The sequence below is a fragment of the Cuculus canorus genome, chromosome 3, assembly GCF_017976375.1.
Source record: "Cuculus canorus isolate bCucCan1 chromosome 3, bCucCan1.pri, whole genome shotgun sequence".
Lineage (NCBI taxonomy): Eukaryota > Metazoa > Chordata > Aves > Cuculiformes > Cuculidae > Cuculus > Cuculus canorus.
The window spans coordinates 32,498,992-32,522,044 of NC_071403.1; the positions used below are offsets into that span (position 1 = coordinate 32,498,992).

Consider the following 23,053-nt stretch of genomic DNA (forward strand, 5'->3'; position numbering starts at 1 on the left):
CTCAGCTTCTTACAGTAATAAAGCTTGACTATGGGATTTTACTGTAAAAGCTGGATTACATTTGTTTCCTGATCTTTTAGATCCCAATCAAGCAAAAAAAAAGGAGAGCACATCATCTGATAGAAGGTAAATATACTTCTTTTTATGCTAGAGAAACATGCTAGTGTTATTTTTTAAGCAAAGCATGCTATTATACATATGGTTAAACTTTGTTGAAACCTATCTACAATTGTAGTCACAGCAGGGCTAATAATATGACTCTTAAAATATTCTGGTTTTCAGTGTATTAATTTCATGAGTCACCATCGCATAAAATCTCTGTATTTCACATGTAATACATATTTTAGATACAAAGTAAATACACACCTGTATGTATTTAGATACAAATATGCAAACTATAAACAAACACACACAATATAAACAACTCTAGAATACATTTTTTAAACAATTCTTCAATTTTTTTTTGTTTTGTCATCCTTAATTTTCAAGAATATCCAAGACTCTGAAAGCATTTTGAATTATTTTGATCACTTTATCTGCAAATCTAATCAAACCGCCCTGGAGCAATAGAGCCTCCTATTATTCCGGGAATTATATGTCCCATATAACTTTTTAATAAACCTATCCTTCTGCATAAAGATATTTTTATGCATCCTGGGATGGAATGAAAAGATTCAAAGTTAGGCCTTTTTGAAGATGCTGGATCATTCCTTCCACCACCACAGAGACTCCAGAGGCACGGTTGCTTGTATGCTGATAAGAATACAGATATGATGTGCAACCCTGCCTTAAAGAATGCACTGAGTGCAGCCAAGCTCCTGAGGAACAACACAGCACAAAGCTTAAGTTCTTGCTGCCACACAATCCAAAAAAGGATTTTACCATACTGACAAGCATCATGAAATACAATTAAACTTGACATCAGCTGAAACCACCCAGGCAGACAGCACAGTAATGAGCCTGACTCCTCAATATAATGAGGATTCTTCTGATAAGACAACCTTAAGGCTATATAAGAATATGTACCTTAAGAGATTTGAACTACTCGCCCTCTTCTGAGTGACCAAAATGACACTGATTAAAATCACCAGCCTAAATATGTAGAAGCTGAATCTTTTTAGAAGGCTTTTGCTGTCTCCAGCAGTGAAAATGCTCATCATAGTATCTCTTGTTTTAGTGCTGTGCTAGGATTAGATTTATGGTTTCTAAAATTCTTGAGAACATATCCTCAAAAAAAAAGGAGGCAGTTGGGGAATTCCAGAGAACCAGAAAAGCCAAATAAATCATTAATTTACAGCTGGTCACTGTATGTATCTGCTAATGTGGGAGCAAGAGCTGATTGGAATGGCACAGAAGAGGGCAAGAGAGAAAATTATTTGTTGCTTCTAGTCACAAATTCAGGGCTGTTGCCTGCTAATTCTGAGCTGATTAGAAAAACTGAAGTAAAAGAGAGATGTTGGCAGTGACCACTGTTCCTGCTAAAAATGCCAGAACTGGCTATTCTGTAGCTCTTGCCAAACACACAATCCCTTGCCCAGACCAGTCCAAAGCTGGACTGCTATCAGCAGAATCTTTCCATCTGGATTACTCCCAAAATGAAGATGACAGAAGGGTATTTGTAATGCTTATAATGCTTTGCCTTCCCTTTTCTGATTGCCAGAACAGTGATGGCTGAATGAGTGTAAAGAAGCTGAGCTGTTGCCAGTTACACTTCATTACGTGTTTTAAGGCACTGACTATAAGTGCTATTCTGTAGCTTCTACAATGGGAAAAACTGTTCTGCTTCCAAGTAACTGGGCATGCTTTCATGCACAGTGGATGTGTACTGTATTATAGAACCAGTTCTTAAAGACAGAAAAATTTTTTCATGGAAAGGGTCATTAGGCACTGGAACAGGCTGCTCAGGGAGGTGGTTGATTCACCTTCCCTGGAGGTGTTTAAGGGACGGGTGGACAACGTGCTGAGGGGCATGGTTTAGGGAGTGTTAGGAATGGTTTGCATCAATGACCCACTGGGTCCCTTCCAACCTAGTGATTCTATGATTCTATGTCTTGGGTTTTGCCATAACATCTTTTAAAAAAACTCTCCCCTTCAAAAAGAAAGTATTTTGGTATTTTATAATTGGTACCTGGTGGTTTTTTGCCTTGATAAATGCCAACATGAACTTCTATTTGTTATAACAGAAATCTCTTACTTCTTTGCTGGGGAACCCTGAGCCCATGATAAATAATAATGGGCGGATCAGATCTTCAAGCCTAACATTTGGAATGTCATGTTCAGTCCTTTAGGGAGGATAAAGCAACAGTAGCAGATAAAAACACAGATATGACAGTTTAAATTTGTGGGCATCTTCTCTCATGGCCTATAATTCTGTCGCTCAATTACAGTCTGAAGGCCCTAGAAGATAAAGCAGTTCTTAATAGCAATGTTGCTTGTTTTTTTAAAAACTCAAATGTAACACATGTTCAGATGAATGCACTTTACCATCAGTCACCATTCAATGAATAATATTTTATTTACTATAAACTACTCAGAATGGAAAAATTGCAATAAAAAGTTATGAAATTAGTTGCAAAAGAAGGTATTAGAAGCTCCACCCACTGGGGGTTACAAATACAACACATCCCTGTAAGAGCAGAAGCAGGAAAAGAAAGTTGTGATTTAATTACACGTAGAGGCTATAATGTATGTGTGTTGCTACTGACTGTAAAAGATGATCCTAAGTGTAAACAACGTGCCTTCAGAATCTCAAAGAAAGCAGATAAAGAGAGCTGAAGTGGCCAAGGCCAACAGAATTCAGTATTCTCTGTTTTCATCATAGACCTGTATAGTGAGTGAAGTCTCTCCACCATTCAGAAATCCACAAAAAAAGGTATACATTCTTCTCTGCTCAGAGTACATCTCTACAGCAAGAAAAAAGCCAAATAACAGCTGAGAACTCCCTCCAGAGCTGCCTAGGTGCAATCTGGAATCTGAGCTGGCAATTGTGTCTTCCTCAGTTGCTTGCTGGGAAAAAACAGCTATGCTTTCATGCAAATATAAGTAATAAAGGATGGTAAGGTCTTTAATGCTATAAGATCTTAGCTTTTTAAAAAGACTGCTAATCTGCTAATCTTGGGGAATCTTTAGAATTATTCTTTTTAAGAAAGAATCGCTCAAAAGTGTACATTCCTAAATATTGAAAATATCATGAGTTTACTATAAACTAAATGAGGCAATTGCCAGCATTGACTTCTTTTTTTTAATAAAGGCAAAAATCTCATTGACAGCAGCTACAGAACTAAAGAGAAATTCTCTCAAAGTTCATCTCCTGACCTGCATTTCTTGCTAGCTTACAAACAGACACAGTCCCGTCTTTGCTTTATTCACACTCTAAGCCAGCTGGATGTAAGACCAGCTTCTTTCCAGAAATCATGCGGCCACATTAGCACAGTTCTGAGCCCAAGCTAATATACCCTGCCTTGCAGCCAGCCTTATTAACTCAGGCTCAGCAACACAGAAATCATAGCTACGCAGCTGCTCCACTGGAGCTGGCTCCCAGCTGGCTGGTGCAGGGCATAGGCAGAGTAAACGTGCCACTGTCCACACCCATCCCTGTGGATATACACTAAAATGACCCTAGGCATTGTGTACTGTCACAAAAGCTATTTTTTAAGAACTGCTTCTCCAAATAATTGCATTTTGATTATATAAGACAAACAATATTGGAGACAAAGCAACAAAATCCCACAGGATATGGTAGTGTGAGTTTGTGCCAACTTGGCAACAACAGTTTGGCACCTAAGCATGTCTACGAACTAACTTCAAAAACCTGAACAGATCCATTAACTTGCTTTATAATAATTCTTCTCATCATTATTGAAAATACATACAAAAATTTACATCTTGTCTGTAGCAGGACATTTATACTCCTTAGAATGCATTTATGGTGACATCTGGTATTTGTGATGGTGTCATTTCCCTTGTCGCATCTAAACCGTTACTCTACTCTTAAAACAGCAGTACATGTAGAACATCCAAAAAGACCCAGTTGTCATGGGAAAGATGATCATGTTGCATTGGTTGCCTTGCTTTCCAAACACATTATCTATCAAACAATGAGGTGAATCAGGAAGGTAAGAACTCCTGAAAGAATGTGGTCAACCATGGCAATTTCCTTCTTTGAGCTTTTTGCTTGGCATTTCTGAACAGTATTCCTCAAGCAGTGGAAATGGTAAGCATACTTTGCTATAGATTCAGGTCCTTCTTCCACATTCCTCACTTTCCCTTCCTCTTAGAAAGAGAGGCAAGACATGCAGTCAGTGAGTCAGTGCACTGGTTTTGCAACAGACCAAGCCAATACAACTCATCAGAATTACTTTTCCAATACCTTTAAAGGCTTAAAAGTGATTCACAACAGTACTTTTCAGTTTTCCTACATAGAATTCCTAAAGAGCTCGATAACAACCTTTTTATGGTACTGATGCCTTTATGAGTAAAAAGCAGTAATTGTAAGCATACCAAATGTCATGGTACGTTAACTGACAATGGGATCTTCACAGGGATTTCCACTTCCCATTCTGTCATCAGCTGTAATTTATCTACTCTGTCATATTGCTCTGCGTCTGTACAAGAGATATTGAGGAAGGAAAAACACTAAATAGAGTTTAGGGCTTACACAAGGGTTCACATCTTATGAGTCTAGCTAGCTCAGTATTCCATCCACAGCAGTGGCCACCTAGTGAAGAACACAGGTGTCTACAGTGTGCTCCCAACTCTTCTCAGCTCAGCTGATGTCCTCAGGCTAATATGATTTGCCCATTTTATAATTCCCAGTGGATCCTTCCTTCAAGTACTTGTCCAGTCTCCTGTTGAGTGGATGTAAAATTTTGCCTTTACAGACTTTGGAAAGGAATCTAATCGGTTTACTATCTGTTTGGTTTGTCATTTTGAACTCAATATTTAAGAGCCCAAAACAGCCACATGCTGAGTTAGACCGAAGTTCGACCTAGCCAGTACCTTTGTACCTAAATCAGCCCATAGTGAATCAGAGAATCATAGAACAGTTTGGGTTGGAAGGGACCTTGAAGATCATCTAGTTCCAACCCCTCCTGCTATGGGCAGGGACACCTCCCACCAGATCAGGCTGCCCAAGGCCCCATCCAACCTGGCCTTGAACACCTCTGGGGATGGGGCATCCATGACTTCTCTGGGCAACCTGTGCCAGTGGTTGTTCTGACCTGTTCTGTCTCTGGACCACCAGTTCCACCCTCACAGGAGAAAATTTCTTCATAATATCTAATCTAAATCTGGCTTTTCAGCTTAAATGCGTTACCCCTTGTCCTACCACTGCAGTCCTCAATAAAAAGCCCCTCACCATCTTTCCTGTAGGCTATGGAATACCTGGAAAAGAGCAGAAGAACAGGCAGGACTAGCATGCAAAGGTATTTCGCCTTGTAAATCTCTCTTCAGTTTTCAGGACTCTTTGGCTGAGAAGATCCTTAGCCAGAGAATGGTTTCAATTCACCCATCATTTTACTATCCAATCATTCATCTGCTAATCTTCACAGCAGGCTTTCGACATTACAACCCTGAAAATACAGTCTTATTATCAAACTTCAGTACCTCACTTTCCCCTGATTTTTTTTTTAAACAAATAATTTAGGAATATGTTTAGCACTACAAATTGCCATGGAAATTCTCTAATGATCTCTGTCCATTTTTAAAACAGAGCATTTTCTCCTACCCTTTGTTTCCCACTTTTTAACCATTAGTCAATCCATAAAAACAACTTGTTATCCCTTGGCAGCTTAGTTTCTTTAAGGAGCACTGTAAGGTGGCACTGTAATGCAAACAGATCTTCATTTTGGTGCAAGAGCATCAACTTCAAATACATTAAGATCATTGTTTCAGAATAGCTCTTCCATAAAAAGTTTGAAGCAGATCATGTACAATGGTGATCAAGTCTAACGTTAGTACTTATCCTGTAGATTCCTTCACTAATCACTCCCAGAAGCTTAAAATTTATGGCATCAAGAATGTTAGTCTCCTGATTCCAATCCGTACGACATTTACCTAGAATGCTTAAACAATCTTTTCCTATTTGTTTTTCTAAAATGCATTTATGATTTCACCCACACGGTATGAACTAATATTGACAAAGCAACATTCTAGCATCTTGTAGTAATATCAGAAAAAAATTCATATAGCATTTACACTCAGGCTTTAGCAATATGATTGTTACTTGTTATACTGGGTGACAAACACCTTCTGTATGTCAGTGGGCATTTCCACAAAAGCACAAAACTACCAGAAATTCCAAATTGCTGCCAAGTTACACCTCAATAAAATCCTACTGAATTGAGACTCTGATGTTTCTGATGCAGGTTGACTAATAAGTATTTTTTATTTCTGCACTGTAAACCACTTTGGCAGTTGTTGAGTTGTGCAAAAAAAAATGCTTTTAATAGCACTCCATTAACAAGCAAAATGTTGTTTGTGTACAAGGAAAACAAAATACAATTCAATAAAAACATTTTACTTTACTAAAAAGTAAGCCCTGGGAACGCTGTTGATCAAAATCAGTAAATAAATATGAAACAGAAACAACTTTCTGCTTTTACACAATTGTATGCAAAAAAAAATTCCAAGAGCCTTTTATATCAGTTTGGTTTAAACATATTTTAAACAAATACATACAGCCTAGCTGAGATTAAATCATTAAATAAGAGCTTGGCCCTGAAAAATAATGAGTATTCCCAGTGACCTTTGAAATCAACTTTTAACATTTCATAAATTAGCAAGTTGGTTCTATAGATAGACAGCCCCTTCTGATCCAGCTGGATAACAAGTAACATGATTTACTCCCTATTTGTTACCACCTGCTTCAGAGGATTATCACCTGCTGAGTTTTACTGGGAAGGATCCCAGTTTTAGGGCTCCATGCAGGATACCACAGCAGTTCTCAGCTCTGCTATCCCACCTCTTGTGCCCCATCGTTCATAGACACAAAGACACATTCCTCCCACATGTGGATACAGCACCAAGTTCCCTCAAGATGTTCCCATTTAGAATCACAGAATTATAGAATCACTACATTGGAAAGGACCCACTGGATCATCGAGTCCAACCATTCCTAACAATCCCTAAGGTCCTGGAGACGTTGTGGAGTCTCCATCCTTGGAGATATTCAATAGCCTTCTCTCCATGGTCACGGGTAACTGCCTGTAGGTGAACCTGCTTGAGCAGGAGGGTGAGAGCAGATGACCTCCAGAGGTCCCTCCCAACCTCAACCATTCTGTAAATCTCACAGGCTATTACATGTCTTAAAAAAAATAATAATGAAATTAAATGCATGGTTTAATATTAACTATCAGACTAGGAGTGATATTTTTTTGTGGTCCAGCAGTGGCAGAAACTGAAGGCAGTGCACGCTCATCTGAAATAGCTGGGTCCTGAAGAGAACTCCTTCCAGTTCTGATCTCACCAGTTTTAGCTCAAAGCCACCTAGTCAAATAAAACAAAGAACAGCTCAGTGAAACCACTCTCTCTCTCTGCAGCTGAACTGGTATGTAGCATGGATCTTTGAAGAAGTTTGTAAGGGTCTACACAGCGAACAAGTTAATAATATCTATCCAGAAGAAGAACTCTGGGGCTGGGGGGCGCCACAAGATGTGCATGGCTGCTTAGTTTTTCTGAAAAAGGTTAGTTAAAAAAAAAAAAAATCTGTCTTTCTGTTGGTCTTAATTCCTGCCTTTCTTGCTTCTCCTGCTACCTCAGCCTGGGAAGCAGGAGAGAACACTGCTGCTTCTCCCATACAGGACAGCCTGCTCTGAGGGTACGGCAGAAGTGATGCTGTTTGCACTATACGCACATATAACGCAGGCAGAAGAGGATTCTCAGTAAGAAGCACCCACCCTTGCCTGCCTCTTTACCTCTGATTCCCCAGCCCTTCCCTGCTCAAGTCCCCTTTCACAGCTGAGATGCAATCGGTGGTAGGATGCTCTCACGTGCTGCTTCTCAACTTTCCCTGCTCCTAGCACGACAGACCTCACCCTGAGTGCATGTAGAAATTAAATGGAAGAGACTGGGGAAAGAGAGACCAGGTAACAAGCACCTGGGCAGACTCAACTGCCTTGCTTAACAATCAGGTCTATGACACCTAGACTGGCACGAAGCTTCCATCTCCTGAGCACTGAACTCGGAGAACATCTAACCCCTTCTTTAATCTCCTACTATGTTGGCATCTGATTCCAGCCATTGTAAGTAAAGCCCGGCAAACTACTGTAGGATCACCTATGCCTGAGTCTCCCTCCCAGCCTCTCTTCTCCCTCCTTTTACTGTGTCCTTACTATGCGCATCCCAAGACAACTGGAGTGACACCACATAGATTAAGAACTGGTGGAACAGAAAGGTCTCCTCTCAACTTCTTCCTTCCCTCTCTCCCTCTTACTGTACTGCATCTCCCTCCATATTCTTAGATTGGACATAGTCAACAGAATAAGCACTGTTGAAATAATGCATCCCTTACTTTACCCTACTCTTCTCTGACTGTGCTTTGTCTAACAGGGTTGTTAGGATTTCCTTACATAATCTTCAGGGAGCTTTTTAAAAGAGGAAGGCACAGATGCAAAGGAATCCAGCAGCTCCCTCTCCCTCTTTTTTTTTTTTTTGGCAACACCCTTGAGCTGGTTTGGCTGGCAAATTCCTTACTCAAGAGGCTCAGCAGTGTAGCTGCAAGGAAATGGAAATCATCCTCTGTAATCCTATCAGCAAATTACCTTTGTCCTGGGGCTCATTTACCTTTTGTCATCCTGGCTAAAGCCAGAAATACACACCAGTCTCTTACAGGTTTTCTTCTGAGTCTCTCTGTACCTTACAGCACTATATTACTACATTTAGTCATTTCACATGGTAATATTTTACTGTGGAGTCTCTTCTGATAATCACAGGCAATCACCTTTTGTCACATCATCAATTTTAAGTTACACTTCCAATATAAAATAAGCCTAGAAAGTATAACAACCTTCGCAGTCAATTCAGCAAATAGTACATATGCATAGACTATACGTACAGTGTCTCTGTGTGTACACACATGCACACATATCATCTACTATCATTTTTAAATAGTAAATTCTGTGAGTTTTCACTGCGTAATACAAAAGATTTTCAACCAGAGGCACTCACCATGTAAACAGACAGACAAAACTCAAGACCTTCAACAAAGGCTCTGTCTTACTCTGTGTTTTTACAAAACACTGACTCTTTTACTTAGACTAATGGCAGAGCCTCATAAAGAAAGTGTTCAGGAGGGAATGGAGATAAGGAAATTAATTGCCTTCTGCAAAAGGATTGAGAAGGAATTGCAAGCATGAAGATAAAAATCAAAAGAAAATGGAAAAATGAGACAAAGTAGGAAGAATTTATTAAGTGTTTCAAGTGTTTCTCTGGTTTCCTGTAATGTACCTTAACTGCAAAAATGTTTATTTGCTAAAACAGAGAGTCCAAGCCTCTCATCTATGAACTTCCATGACTAGAACTTGCAAACTACAGGGCCCAAAATAAAATATGCATTAACATGCTCAACTTCCAAGTGAGCCCACTGAAACTACCACGTACATGTCACATACATAGATCCTAAACATGATCCTTTATTTTAGATTTACCATTTCATCATCACTGCTTCAAACTGACCTAAGTGCCACTTACCCAGGTATTTGCCTCTGGCAGCATACACACATAAATCTGTTCAAGGACTGACAGCATGGTTAGCTGAGGCCTCAGAAACCCAAAACCTGGACCCTCAAAACATGTATTTCCATATTTATCTCATTAAGCAGTTCAATCTGCCTGGCAGCCTCTAAGGACACAGTCTCTTTTAGGAGATAAGTTATTTAAATACTCTGCTCGGATATAACAGACCATGGCAAACCACTAACGCCCATGACAAGTTTAACCTGACAATGAGGTAGTCTCTTTGCAAATACATTTGACACTTATGCACCAAAAATTTCCCATCATCCAACTGCATGCCCTGACTCACGATAACAAGGAGCCTGAGATAACCTCAGATACTACAGGGCACTTAGGCTGGTATAAAAGCCAACAAATGTACTGCCTCCTTCACTGGCAGTTCGTGACGGTCTATGATTTACACAGGCTAATCTGGCACACATTTATGTTCTTGTAAGGGCTTTCTGTAGTTTCAGTTAGGTCACTTAACCTCCTCTCATCTATAAAAAGAGAATGACGGTATTAATGTAACACTACAGAAGCACTGTAGCTTCTGACAATTAATTTTTAAACATATATTCAGAACAGAACTTCTTGTGCTTTTTTCAGGCGACACTTTTTAAAAGCACAACAATATTATCTAGAGACTGGAAGACGGGGTGCAAAAATGCAACTGCCATTTAATAAATAGAAACCAGTGGTTAAGAACTATTAAAAGACTGGGTTTACTACACATGTACTCATACAGCATAAGATCAACTAGCTAAAGTTACCAACATTTACACACAGCTTTAAAAGAATCTTGTTAAAAGCCTCTATCAGAAACACTGAACAAGCTCTCTAAGCATATGTTATTTATCTATCTCCTTCTAGTGGCAGAACAGGAAATCAGACACTCAACAACTTATTTTTGTTATTTTCTAAAACCCTTAAATACAGCAGCCCACACTAAGCAAATGATACAAACTATTATTATAAAATATCTGATAATTAACACTTGGAATACACCAAACACCTGTTCCAAAGCTATTGTCCCTTGCAGACAAAATTAAAGCCCTTGCCATTTGCTTGACAAAAAGGTAACATGCCCTGGCATCCTTTTCTGTATTCAGAACTAATCCAGATTTAAAGGCTGTTCTTACCACAGTAATATACAATATTCTAAAACAAGCTCTAAGAAAAAAAAAAAATAAAAACATGAAGCTTAAGAGAAAATGAGGCAAAGCCTAATGCTGGCTTCCTAAAGAAAAATCCTGCTAAACTTACTTGATATGTTCAAGATCAGTGACTTTTCTAGGAAAAGGAGAAATTCAGGTCACACATACCTAGAGAGTGGCAAGGTCTCCCCTCAGCTTCTTTTTCTCCAGGTTAAACAACCCCAGTTCCCTTAGCTGCCTCTCACAAGGCTTGTTCTCCAGCCCCTTCACCACCTTCATGGCCCTTCTCTGAACACACTCCAGCACCTCTATGTTCTTCTTGTATTAAGGGGCCCAAAACTGAACACAATATTCAAGGTGCAGCCTCACCAGCACCAAATATAAGGGCACAATCACTTCCCAGGTCCTGCTGACCACACTGTTTCTGATACAAGCCAGGATGCCTTTGGCATTCTTGGGCACCTGGGCACACGCTGGCTCATATTCACCTGCTGTCAACCAACACCCCCAGGTCCTTCTATTTATAAAGAAATAAATTAACACACTATCTCAGAAAACCTTGTCAGGTGGAAATCAGATGGGAATGTATTGAAACCTGACAAGATAACCAGAAAGCATCAGGCACACGACATTGAAATAGCAAATACAACATCACTACGCACAAAGCAAAGCATTTCCTTTTCTCCCACTGAAGAAGGGCCTGACAGGATTTAACCTGCAAGGGTGCATGCACACAAGAATGGAGACAAGTGGCACACATGCCAAGTTGTGCTTCTAGGATGAAGAGTGAAATCAGGACTCTGTCTAGCAGCAATGATGTGCCTGGTTCAACCTGGAAAACCAAGCCTAATCTTGCTAATTGGAGCTGGCTCCAGCTCTCTGTCTGACCTTACATTTGAGATAAAGACTGTAAACAGAGGTGATTACAGATCATAGAATCATAGAATAGTTAGGCTTGGAAGGGACCTTAAAAATCATCCAGTTCCAATCCCCCTGTCATGGGCAGGGACATCGCACTAAATCAGGCTGCTCAGAGCCCCATCCAATCTGGCCTTGACCACCTCCAGGGATGGGGCAGCCACAGCTTCCCTGGGTGCAGACACAACTGTTCAGCACAGGTCATACTTAACACAAGATGACAGAATTTCCAAAAGAATGAAGTGCTGTAAGAACACTATTTGAAAAGAAAAAGAAGCTATAAAAAAACATGCTATGAGAGGGACATTCTGTCAAACTTTCAAAAAATAGTTACTTGGATGAAAACTTAATTCCACTTATATAAAAATATTCCAGTTTTCATAATAGCAGCCACTTTTTGCAATACCTCCACTTTTTTTATCCAATCCCTCCTTTTCTTTAGGGACCTTTGATTCTCATCTAAAGGTCCACACCGCCCTTCTTCCCGCTGGATAACGAGCAAAGCAGAATAACACCGTTTACCTAATTATTCTAGAAATACGATCTCTTTCGAAACTATGAAGGGCTATTCTAGACATATGACGAGGGGCAATGGGGATAAACTGGAGTGGGGCAGATTTAGACCAGACATAAGGAAGAATTTCTTAACCATGAGAGTGGTGCGGCACTGGCACAGGTTGCCCAGGGAAGCTGTGGCTGCCCCATCCCTGGAGGTGTTCAAGGCCAGGTTGGATGGGGCTCTCAGCAGCCTGGTCAGCGGGACGTGTCCCTACCCATGAGGTTGGAATGAGTAGCCCTTTCTGGGCCCCCCGCCCCGTGACTTCACGTTTGGATCTCGCGCCGTTACAACGGCCGCGAAGGGGGGAGGGCCGCGCAGGCAAGCGCGAGGCGCCCCCTAAGATGGCGGCGGCGCGAGGAGGCGGCGGGCGCTGAGGCGGGAGGCGCGCGCCGGGCAGGATGGCGGCGGACAGCCCCCCCCGGGGCGGCGGGAGCAGGGGCGAAGCAGAAGAAGAGGTGGAGGTCGGTGTGCAGTGCCCGCACCGCGGGGACCTCGGGGCAGAGTGAGGCGGGGGGGGGGGGGCGGTGCCGTGGGGCGGGCCCCGCCTCTCCCGCCGGCGGCGCCGCCTGCAGCCCCCCCCGCCCCCAGCCGAGCGGGGCCTCAGGGACCCCCGAGGCCTTGGTGGGTCTGGAGGGCAGCGGGACGGGGCGCTGGGGGGTTGTAAGCGTCCTTCCAGCCCAAACCATCCTGTGATTTTGTGATTTCTTCTAGCTTTATAATTCAGTAGGGCTACAAGGATGATCAGAGGGCTGAGGCACCTGCCGTAGTAGGACAGGCTGAGAGAGTTGGGCTTGTTCAGCCTGGAGAAGAGAAGGCTCCAGGGAGACCCTACAGCAACCTTACAGTTCCTGAAGGGGCTACAAGAAAGTGGGGGAGGGGCTGTTGACAAAGGCTTGTAGTGACAGGACTAGGGGCAGTGGATCTAAACTGGAGAGCGGCAGATTTAGACAAGACATAAGGAGGAATTTTTTCACAACGACAGCGGTGAGGCAATGGGATAGGTTGCCCAGGGAAGTTGTGGCTGCCCCATCCCTGGAGGTGTTCAAGGCCAGGTTGGATGGGGTCTTGGGCAGTCTGATCTGGTGGGAGGTGTCCCTGCCCATGGCAGGAAGGTTGAAACTGGATGATCTCTAAGGTCCCTTCCAACCCAAACGATTCTATGATTCTATAATTAAGTAGGTAATATTAAATAGAAATTGCTGTTTTTAAAGTACATTATACTAGATAATATGTTGCTTAATGAATTAAGACCTGGGATTGGGTTTGTGTTAAGCCCAAACCATTCTGTGATTCAGTATAGGACAGGATTGAAGAAGGCTGGGAGAGTTTTCTGTAGAAACTCTGGTTAAAATCAAGCTGGGGGGGGAGAGGAAATTTCATTTCTGGTGGGCACCAGGGCTGTGTATTCTGTACTGAATACTTCGAAAGGATAATAATACTTATATATAAAATACATAGTAAAATATAAATATGCTATGCTAATAGAATCATAGAATAGTTTGGGTTGGAAGGGACCTGGGGGTGCTGGTTGACAGCCGACTGAACATGAGCCAGCAGTGTGCCCAGGTGGCCAAGAAGGCCAATGGCATCTTGGCTTGTATCAGAAATGGGGTCACCAGCAGGTCCAGGGAGGTTATTCTCCCTCTGTACTCGGCACTGGTGAGACCGCACCTCGAATACTGTGTTCAGTTCTGGGCCCCTCACCACAAGAAGGATGTTGAGGCTCTGGAGCGTGTCCAGAGAAGAGCAACAAAGCTGGTGAGGGGGCTGGAGAACAAGTCTTATGAGGAGCGGCTGAGAGAGCTGGGGTTGTTTAGCCTGGAGAAGAGGAGGCTGAGGGGAGACCTTATTACTCTCTACAACTACCTGAAAGGAGGTTGTGGAGAGGAGGGAGCTGGCCTCTTCTCCCAAGTGACAGGGGACAGGACTAGAGGGAATGGCCTGAAGCTCCGTCAGGGGAGGTTCAGGTTGGATATCAGAAAAAAAAATTCTTCACAGTAAGAGTCATTGGGTACTGGAACAGGCTGCCCAGGGAGGTGGTCGAGTCGCCTTCCCTGGAGGTGTTTAAGGAACGGGTGGATGAAGTACTTAGGGACATGGTTTAGGGAGTGTTAGGAACGGTTGGACTCGATGATCCAATGGGTCCTTTCCAACCTTGTGTGATTCTGTGATTCTGTGATTCTGTGACCTTAAATCCCATCCAGTTCCAACCCCCCTATATGGGCAGAGACACCTCCCACCAGATCAGGCTGCCCAAGACCCCATCCAACCTGGCCTTGAACACCTCCAGGGATGGGGCAGCCACAACTTCCCTGGCAACCTATCCCATTGCCTCACCGCTGTCATTGTGAAGAAATTCCTCCTTATGTCTTGTCTAAATCTGCCGCTCTCCAGTTTATATCCATTGCCCCTAGTCCTGTCACTACAAGCCTTTGTCAACAGCCCCTCCTCCACTTTCTTGTAGCCCCTTCAGGTACTGTAAGGTTGCTATAGGGTCTCCCTGGAGCCTTCTCTTCTCCAGGCTGAACAAGCCCAACTCTCTCAGCCTGTCCTACTACGGCAGGTGCCTCAGCCCTCTGATCATCCTTATAGCCCTCCTCTGGACCCGTTCCAACAGCTCCATGTCCTTCTTACGTTGAGGATTCCGTAACTGGACACAGTACTCCAGATGAGGTCTCACAAGACAGAAGGGGCAAAATCACCTCCCTCGACCTGCTGGCCATGCTTCTTTTGATGCAGCCCAGGATATGGTTGGCCTTCTGGGCTGCAAGTGCACATTGCTGGCTTATGTCAAGCTTCTCATCAATCAGCACCCTCAAGTCCTCTGCAGGGCTGCTCTCAAGCACATCATCTCCTATCCTATATTGAAACTGTGGATTGCCCCGACCTGGGTGTAGGACATTGCACTTGGCCTTATTGAACCTCATGAGGTTCATACTGGCCCACTTCTCCAGCTTGTCCAGGTCCCTCTGGATGACATCCCATCCTTCCAGTGTGGCAACTACACCACTCAGCTTGGTGATATGATATGATATATGATATGAGTGTTATTGGTGCAATGTGAGGTAGGGAAAGCCCACCATTTTTTTAAATCTTTGAAGTTTAAATTAGGGTAATTAGTGGGTAACCATCAGTCAGGCACGTCATCCCTGGGGCCTGTGGGTTTTCCTGCTTCCCCCACCCCTGGCGGCTGTGTCCTGAAAACTGGAATTTTACATCTGGTTTCCTGAAGGCTTTCTGAGAAACAGTGCGGTCAGAAGGCACTTCTCCAGTTCCAGGTGCTTCCTACCCCTGTAACATCCAAAAATTGGGAGGTTTAGATTGGATACTAGGAAAAAAATTCTTTACTGAAGGAGTGGTGAAGCACAGGCTGCCCAGGGAAGAGGTGGAGGGATTCAAATCAAATCAAAATCCATGGAGGGGTTCAAAAAGCATTTCGACATGGCACTTCAGGACACGGTTTAGCCTGCACAGTGGTGTTGGGCTGACGTTTGGGCTGGATGATCTTAGAGGTCTTTTCCAACCTCAATGATTCTATGATTTTTTGAAAAACAAACTGTTCATCCAGTATTGACGTGTCTGGAGGGGGTGAGTAGGTGGTGTTTACTGAATTACTTTTTGTCCTCAAATAAAAGATTTTTTCCAAGGTGGCTATCTTTTTTGTTTTGCTTTTGCATTTTCCTCACCTAAAATTTCAAGGAATTGAAAACAGGAATTGGTTTCAAAGCAATATGTTATAAAGAGTTGGAAGTAACCTTTTCAAGCAACACGTTGCTTAACTTAACCTCTCACTATAGTGTTTTACTTAGAATCATAGAATCATTAAAGTTGGAAAAGACCTCTAAGATCAAGTCCGACTGTTAAGCAGTATCTACTACTTCCACACCATACTTTACCAACTTAGAGCCGTATAAAGGCTTTGTTCAATCAGCAGCCACTAAATACATAAAAAGTACAGTGAGAACTTCCCCCCAAAAAAAGCTGCTGCATAACTCTGAACCATATTTTGGGAAAGTAAAAAGCTTAATCCTTTCTATAGACATATTCCCTCTATACTGTCTCAATATTTTTCTTACTACAGACACAGAAAATTTACTGAAATGGGCTAAATTTTCTTTTCAAAATGTAAAATTACTTGCCATTGGGTCAACTAAATAAAGTAACTGTCACTGATTAACATAATTATCTCCAATCTAAAGCATACTTGCTTTTGAAGTCTGCACTAAAGCTTTGGGAAAATATATTTTGGGATATGTAACCGGTCATATTGTTATAATTGCTAAATCGCTTGCCTATATCAAGCCTCCTTTTTCAAGGCTTCCTTCCTAGTTAGGAAGAAGAGGCCAGGAAATTCAGATGTGAAACAGGTGTGTGATGAAGTAGTGGCTCACTGCGTTTCCCTGAACAATGCAATATCTGTCTGCCATACACAATGGGAGATATGCGAGATTTGGGGTCTATTTATTCTGAAGGTCTGAGTCTTTGTATGCTAGCTTTTTTAATTTATGTGTTTTGTTGGGAGGTGCTTTTTCACCCCCTCTGAATTCAGATGTATCAATTACAGATGTACATTCTAAACTTACCTTATAGGAGCAACTGGTCATGGTGGAGTTATCGGGAATTATTGATTCAGACTTCTTAGAAAAATGTGAAAACAAATGCAAGATTTTGGTGAGTGATTACAGCACAATAGGAAAGGGGTAAGTCTGTATGCGCATGAACAAGGGGCTGAAGATGTTTCTAAATTCCTTCAAGTCAATAACATTTAGATCAAATATTTGATGGAGAATTATGTGCACTGTCTTGGCCATGTTTGATTGCATTGCTGTGGGCTCTCTCTATTCAGAAATGTCATGTGGTCTTTGAATATAGTATTATGTAAACAGAAGGAAATGTTTTCAGAAGTATTTATAAACTTCTGTTTGTTAAGAGGATGAGAGGAAATTCCTATTAACCTGTGTGATGTTCTGTATTTTACACAATCTGGTGCATAGTGTTTCATCTTCAAAACTTTTAGCACGTGCTTAACTTCATGTCCTGAATAAAGTTTATGCTCACAATGTACTTCATTAGTGTATTCTGTTCAGGCATTAATTTTTATCAAAATACAGTTTATAAGTATATCTTATATTAATAACAGGGTTCTGGCCTGGGAAAAGCTGTGCTGCAGAGGAAGGGAATGAGCTGAGAGAACTTCTGCCTTACTCTCACCTTGTTTTAAAAATAAATAACAATTTCCGACTCCTTCACAGTGTAGATACACAGTAATCACAGAAGCTTCTGTGACCCTGCAATTGCGCTTCTGGTACTAGTGTATTGCTTTATGCTTCTGCATTTTCTAAAGAATGCTGAAAGTTTTTACACTTTGTAGAACTTGTATTAGTTGGAGCTTAGAAAGTAACATCCTTTTTTTTCATTCAAGAGTATATATTTATTAATTTAAAATGGAGTTTAAATTAATTTCCCAGCACTTTAAATTTATTTACTGTAACCTAAATAGACAATATTATCTGTTATATTCTTTGTATTTAATATAGTTAAAGTAATGTGTGACGATAAACTGGAAAATTGTCATAAAGGGTTTTTTTTAAGTGTATGCCGATTCCACAGTAAGATTGTCTAAACCCTTTGTAACAGTTGTTACTGGTGTTTAAGGAAGTATTCTGCAAAAACAGGAAAGCCCCTAATTCTCCCCTCACCCGCAGTGTTTAACATCGTAGAAGACCTCAAGGTCGGTTGTAATGACTAAAACTACTTTTGTTACACTTTTGAAAGCTAATACATATTAATATAATTGTATGTCTTGCCATTCTTTCAGGAGTCTGCTAGCTCCTGTAAAATCATAGCATTTGCAGAACTCTTATCTACTTCCATAAATCCTGTTTTAAAGGTGTACTATTCCTCTTATGAAGCTGACAGTTTGAGAAAGCTTTACAGTCTGGAATCCATTCCTTTAACACCGAAAGAAACTTTGTATTTCGCATTTGCTGTGTTATGGAATATTTATTTTACTGTTTTTATTTTATGTTGGGTTTTTTAACTATTTATCTTTTCAAGTAATTGATGTGATCTGGATTCTGCTATATCTGTGTTCTCTCGCCTCACAGCAAGAAATTTTCCTGGATTAGAGGAGACCTGACGTGCAACTTTGTCCCTCTTTTTCTAGGGAATAGAGACAGAGAGGCCCATTTTACAAGTGGACAGATATGTATTTGCAGGAGAATATGAAGGTAGGAAAAATAATGTGGATATATCTCCTTTTCATGTGACCCAAAGAATTTTCTTAACATCAATAAATTCCATCGCAAATGGAGAACCCGGGCCTGTGAGGTGCCGAAGTTCTATCTCATGTTTGTATAACACCATATAGAGGAGCACTGATTTGAGTTCACTGCTAAATTAGCCATATATCCATTTCATTTACTGAAAAGTATGCTTGGAAGCTGACTCTGGAGTGCACCAGCTGGTATTTCTGCAAGGAAAAACATGGGACATAAAATGCCTTAAAGCAGGTACTTCTTGTATCCTGTAACTGATGCATTGTGCAATCTGTAGTTCTCACATTTGCCTTACGGTGACAACATTGTTCTGGAAGAAAATGATCTGGAATCCTCCGTCAAGTGACTTTCAATGACTGTGATGCTCCTGTCTGTTCCTGAGCTGGCAGCGTGGTAGTTGGTGCTGGGCCTTTGCAAGGTGCTGGAAGTCGGGAAGAACGTTCTCACAGCTGTGTCAGTGGACGCATTATCTACAGCTGATAGAAATTAGTCTCTAAGACTTTCTCATTTTATTTTCCATAGATACCTTGGGAACCTGTGTGGTTTTTGAAGAAAACACAGAGCATGGTAATTGTGATTTCATGTCCTCTTTGTTGTGGTAGCTTGGGAGGTTAGAAATAATATTCATCTTGTTTCAGCTGATAGTGGAATTCACTATAATGATTGGAGTTTGGGTATTGTTTTTTCCTCCTCTCTTCATAGCAGATGCAGAAGGCAACCAAAAAGTACAGCTGAAATACAAATGCCACACAATGAAGAAGTTGAACATGACACGGACTCTTCTGACAGAGAAGAAGGAAGGAGAAGAAAACATTGGTTAGTGCCTCTGCTCTTATGCGTAGGGGCATGGATGGATTATGCTTAGAGAGTCAGTCTTGATTAAGTGTTTAATTCAAGAGCATGCAGGAGATTAGAGGGAATTTCTTCTTTAGGCAACAGATGCATATATTTAAACAGAAAAATACAAAACAAAATACCTATACGCCTACAAAAAAAAAGAGATATAGAGAGAGATTCCTTGGTAGGCAAACACATGGTCACGTTCCCTGGTATGTTTTACTGTCATCTAGAAATTTTGGCACCAGTTCTGAAATTAGAGGTGCTGTTTAGTAGTGCTTCACTGACTTTTTTTTATTGTTGTTTTCTACCTCCATCAATTTTTCTAATGACTTTTTGAGTCTCTGTAGTTGTTGAAAATTTGTGTTATCCTTATTAAGATGTTCCCTGTTGTATGTACCAAATTGTTCCTAGTGAACTTAAAAGTTAACTGTAAATCAATTTAACTTACTTGCAAAGACACTTTTAGCAGAGCATTCCTACTAATTTTCATTCTATAGGCAGAACTCAGTGCTTCTATACTTTATTTCAGTGGTGGTTTTTTGTACAGAAGACAATGCTGTTACACAGTGAGAGAGGATCCTACTCAGTATAGTAGTATTCATTAGCAGTATTCTTTTGCTTTTAGTTGCTTTTTTTCCCTTGAGTCAGTGTTACTGCTTCATATTTTAAGAATATGTAGCCATTTTACTTAAATATGGGCAGTCGGCTGAACATTGGTCATAGGAGGTATAACATCTACAATCTAACCAGACATCCGCATTCTTATCAACACTGTGTGTGCCATCTAATACTTAAGGGGAGCCTACAGGAAAGATGAAGAGGGGCTCTTTACCAGGGAGTGCAGAGATAGGACAAGAGGTAAAGGTTTTGAGCTGAAAGAGGGTAGGTTTAGATTAGAGAGTAGGAAGAATTTTTCTCCTGTGAGGGTGGTGAGGCACTGGCACAGGTTCCCCAGGGAAGCTGTGGTTGCCCCATCCCTGGAGGTGTTCAAGGCCAGGTTGGATGGGGCCTTAGGCAGCCTGGTCTGGTGGGAGGTGTCCATGCCCATGGCAGGGGGTTGGAACTGGATGATCTTTGAGGTCCCTTCCAATCCAAACCTTCTGTGATTTCTTCTATCCTTGTAATTAAGTAGGTAATATTAAACAGAAACTTATTTTTAAAGTACAGTAGACTAGATAATATGTTGCTTAATGCAAAGACCTGTTTTTTTCTGGAGGAGCAATAATGACGATACCTGCTGAAAAAACACCTTTTTTCTGTACCCTGACAGAAGTTTAATGTTGTGTATACAAAGTAACTAAGCATACTGTGACTTGGCAATAGTACTGCCTAAAATTCTAAGTGGGAGGGAGAACCCAAGCCTGTTTGAAGTCTGTTTGATATGTGTTACAAGAACGTGATATACTCAGTATACAGTGTGTATATATATATACACACATGTATACTGTATATATATATACACACCTGTGTGTATATGTATATACAGATTACACAAATTCTTACACTGTCTCCGATGTCATTTCCTATCATATTACCAGATGTTCTAAGATTTAGGTGAACAAACATTTTATTTGTAAAATATTTTCTCGGCATTTTGAATTGTATTTAAGTTATTTTAAGAGTCTAAGTTTGTTGTCTGGCACCTATATAGAACAGGAACTGTCATACTGGATCGGACCAAAGGTGTTTTAGTCCTGTATTGTATTTCTTATTATAGATAGTAATAAATAGGTACGTAGAAAGTAGTAGGAGGAAGGCATATGCATGAGTAATATTTGCTTTTGTCTATGCTTCCAGTGTTCAGCAGTTCATGAGTATCCACACAAGAGTTTTCACCTGGATTGCTATGTCTGTGGTCCATAGAGGCTCTGTCATCTTCACTTGCTTTTTGAACCTATCTCTACTTTTCACTTCCACCACTTCTTATGGCAGTTAGTTTTCAAATCATGTTTCTGTTGTATGGAAAAAGTACAACTTTACTGTGGGTTTTCTTGATTGTTTGCTTTTGTAGTTGTTACAAATGTACAGTCTGATGCTTCCAATGAATGTCCATGAGGTACTTTGTTACCAGAACTAGGAGATGAGCCAATCCCCTACTTGTTCCCCCAGTATCACCAGTCTCCTCCAAGTAGATCTAGTCTCTGTCTTTTTTGTTAAATGGGGTTTTTGTTTTGTTTGGGTTTTTTTCTTTTGTTTTGTTGGGTTTTATTGAAGTCCCTTCCCACACAGAGCTAGCTTTACTTTTGGCAATTCTTGTTTCTCTTTTCTAGTTGTACAGTATGGGTTGAGCAGCACAGTACTTGTGACATTGACATAGCATAGTTTTGTGCCTCGACATTCCTGCTGTTCATTACTTTCCAGATAATTGTATCTCTATTGTGACTGCTCTTTAGAGACCAAGCTGGTGGTACAAATGAACCATACAGAATGCTTCTGGTATCTGGATATAAACCTGTCTCGGTTAGGTTGGCTTAGCCTAGGCATGTTGTTAATTTATCAACAGTAAAGTTTCTCTTCATTTTAAGCTGTTGTTTCTTCATCAAATGCCTTTCTGTTATTCATAGTCTTATATTTCAAGGAAAATGAATGGTTTAAGCCACATGGTGAGATTCACCACAGAAGTTAGTGTTGCTTCAAATTATTGAAAGACATCTCTCTGTCCCAGGTGATTCTTTACTTAACTTTTGGTCAGGCTTAGTCTGACCAAACAGTGAACTTAACAGTGAACTTAAACTAAGGAAAATACTGCTGTTAACTCTTAACTCCTTTTTGTAATTAATAGCAATTTTCTTTCTTTGTATCAGGTGGAGTAGAGTGGCTACAGATCAAGGACAGAGATTTTTCCTACAGGAGGTTTAATATGATTTGCAACTTCATGCGTGAAAAAGAAGATTCTGAGGAGTCAAGTCAGGCCCAAGACAAACTGACTGAAGAGTCAGAGGGAGAGGTGAGTGGCAGAGGAAATTCTGACATGAATTGTGATCCAGAGAAGCAGAACAGCTTGGAAAAAGATGGCTCTATTCCTCTCCCTGACAGCCCTGCTTCTGGGGCAGAAGATTTTCCTTCTGGAAGTGTTGCCTTAGAAGATGCCCCTCCATGATATCAGCTCTTATTTTTTCAGGATTTCTTCCTGGAGTTAACGGGTCAACTTTTACATGACAAATTTATAGGCCGTTACATGATTAACAATTTGTCTGAGCAATTAATAGTGGAAAGATGGACATTGTGTTCTTGTGTATTGCTTCTATGTTTGGATTATAGTGGGGAGGCCTTAAGTGTTTTTTAAAAGTGCTGATGGGAAATGTGTGTGTCTCTGCCTCAAAACTGAAGAAGAGAAAATGTTTAAATAATTAACCCTTCCCACCACCTCAGAAAAATGTGGATGCATTGTAAAGTCTGGGACATTTTGGAAAAAAAAAAAAAAAACACAAAAAAGAGAGAAAAAAATCATTGTCTAAAATAAAGTTATGAATTTTTCAAGTGTGCCTTTATCTTGTGTGTCATATTCACCACATACTCTGTGTGTTCTTGTACTGCAGTTATTGAAAGAAAAATTCAGTTAAGTGTGGCTTTTATTACTTGTTTGGTTA

The 23,053-nt window shown here is 40.9% G+C and overlaps 1 protein-coding gene across 2 annotated transcripts; it reads left to right on the forward strand.

Annotated features, from left to right (window-relative positions):
- Positions 1 to 12,665: 12,665 nt before the first annotated feature.
- GTF3C6 (general transcription factor IIIC subunit 6) lies at positions 12,666 to 22,943 on the forward strand. 2 transcript variants are annotated; one of them, XM_054062433.1, is made up of 6 exons: positions 12,666 to 12,806; positions 16,936 to 17,016; positions 18,512 to 18,575; positions 19,146 to 19,190; positions 19,326 to 19,439; positions 22,268 to 22,943. In XM_054062433.1, the coding sequence occupies exons 1-6, from the start codon at positions 12,744 to 12,746 to the stop codon at positions 22,561 to 22,563; spliced, it is 663 nt and encodes a 220-aa protein (XP_053918408.1). In that variant the 5' UTR covers positions 12,666 to 12,743; the 3' UTR covers positions 22,564 to 22,943. The 2 variants fall into 2 exon arrangements, with proteins under 2 accessions (XP_053918408.1, XP_053918409.1); XM_054062434.1 differs by having other exon boundaries at positions 19,329 to 19,439.
- The last annotated feature ends 110 nt before the right edge of the window (positions 22,944 to 23,053 follow it).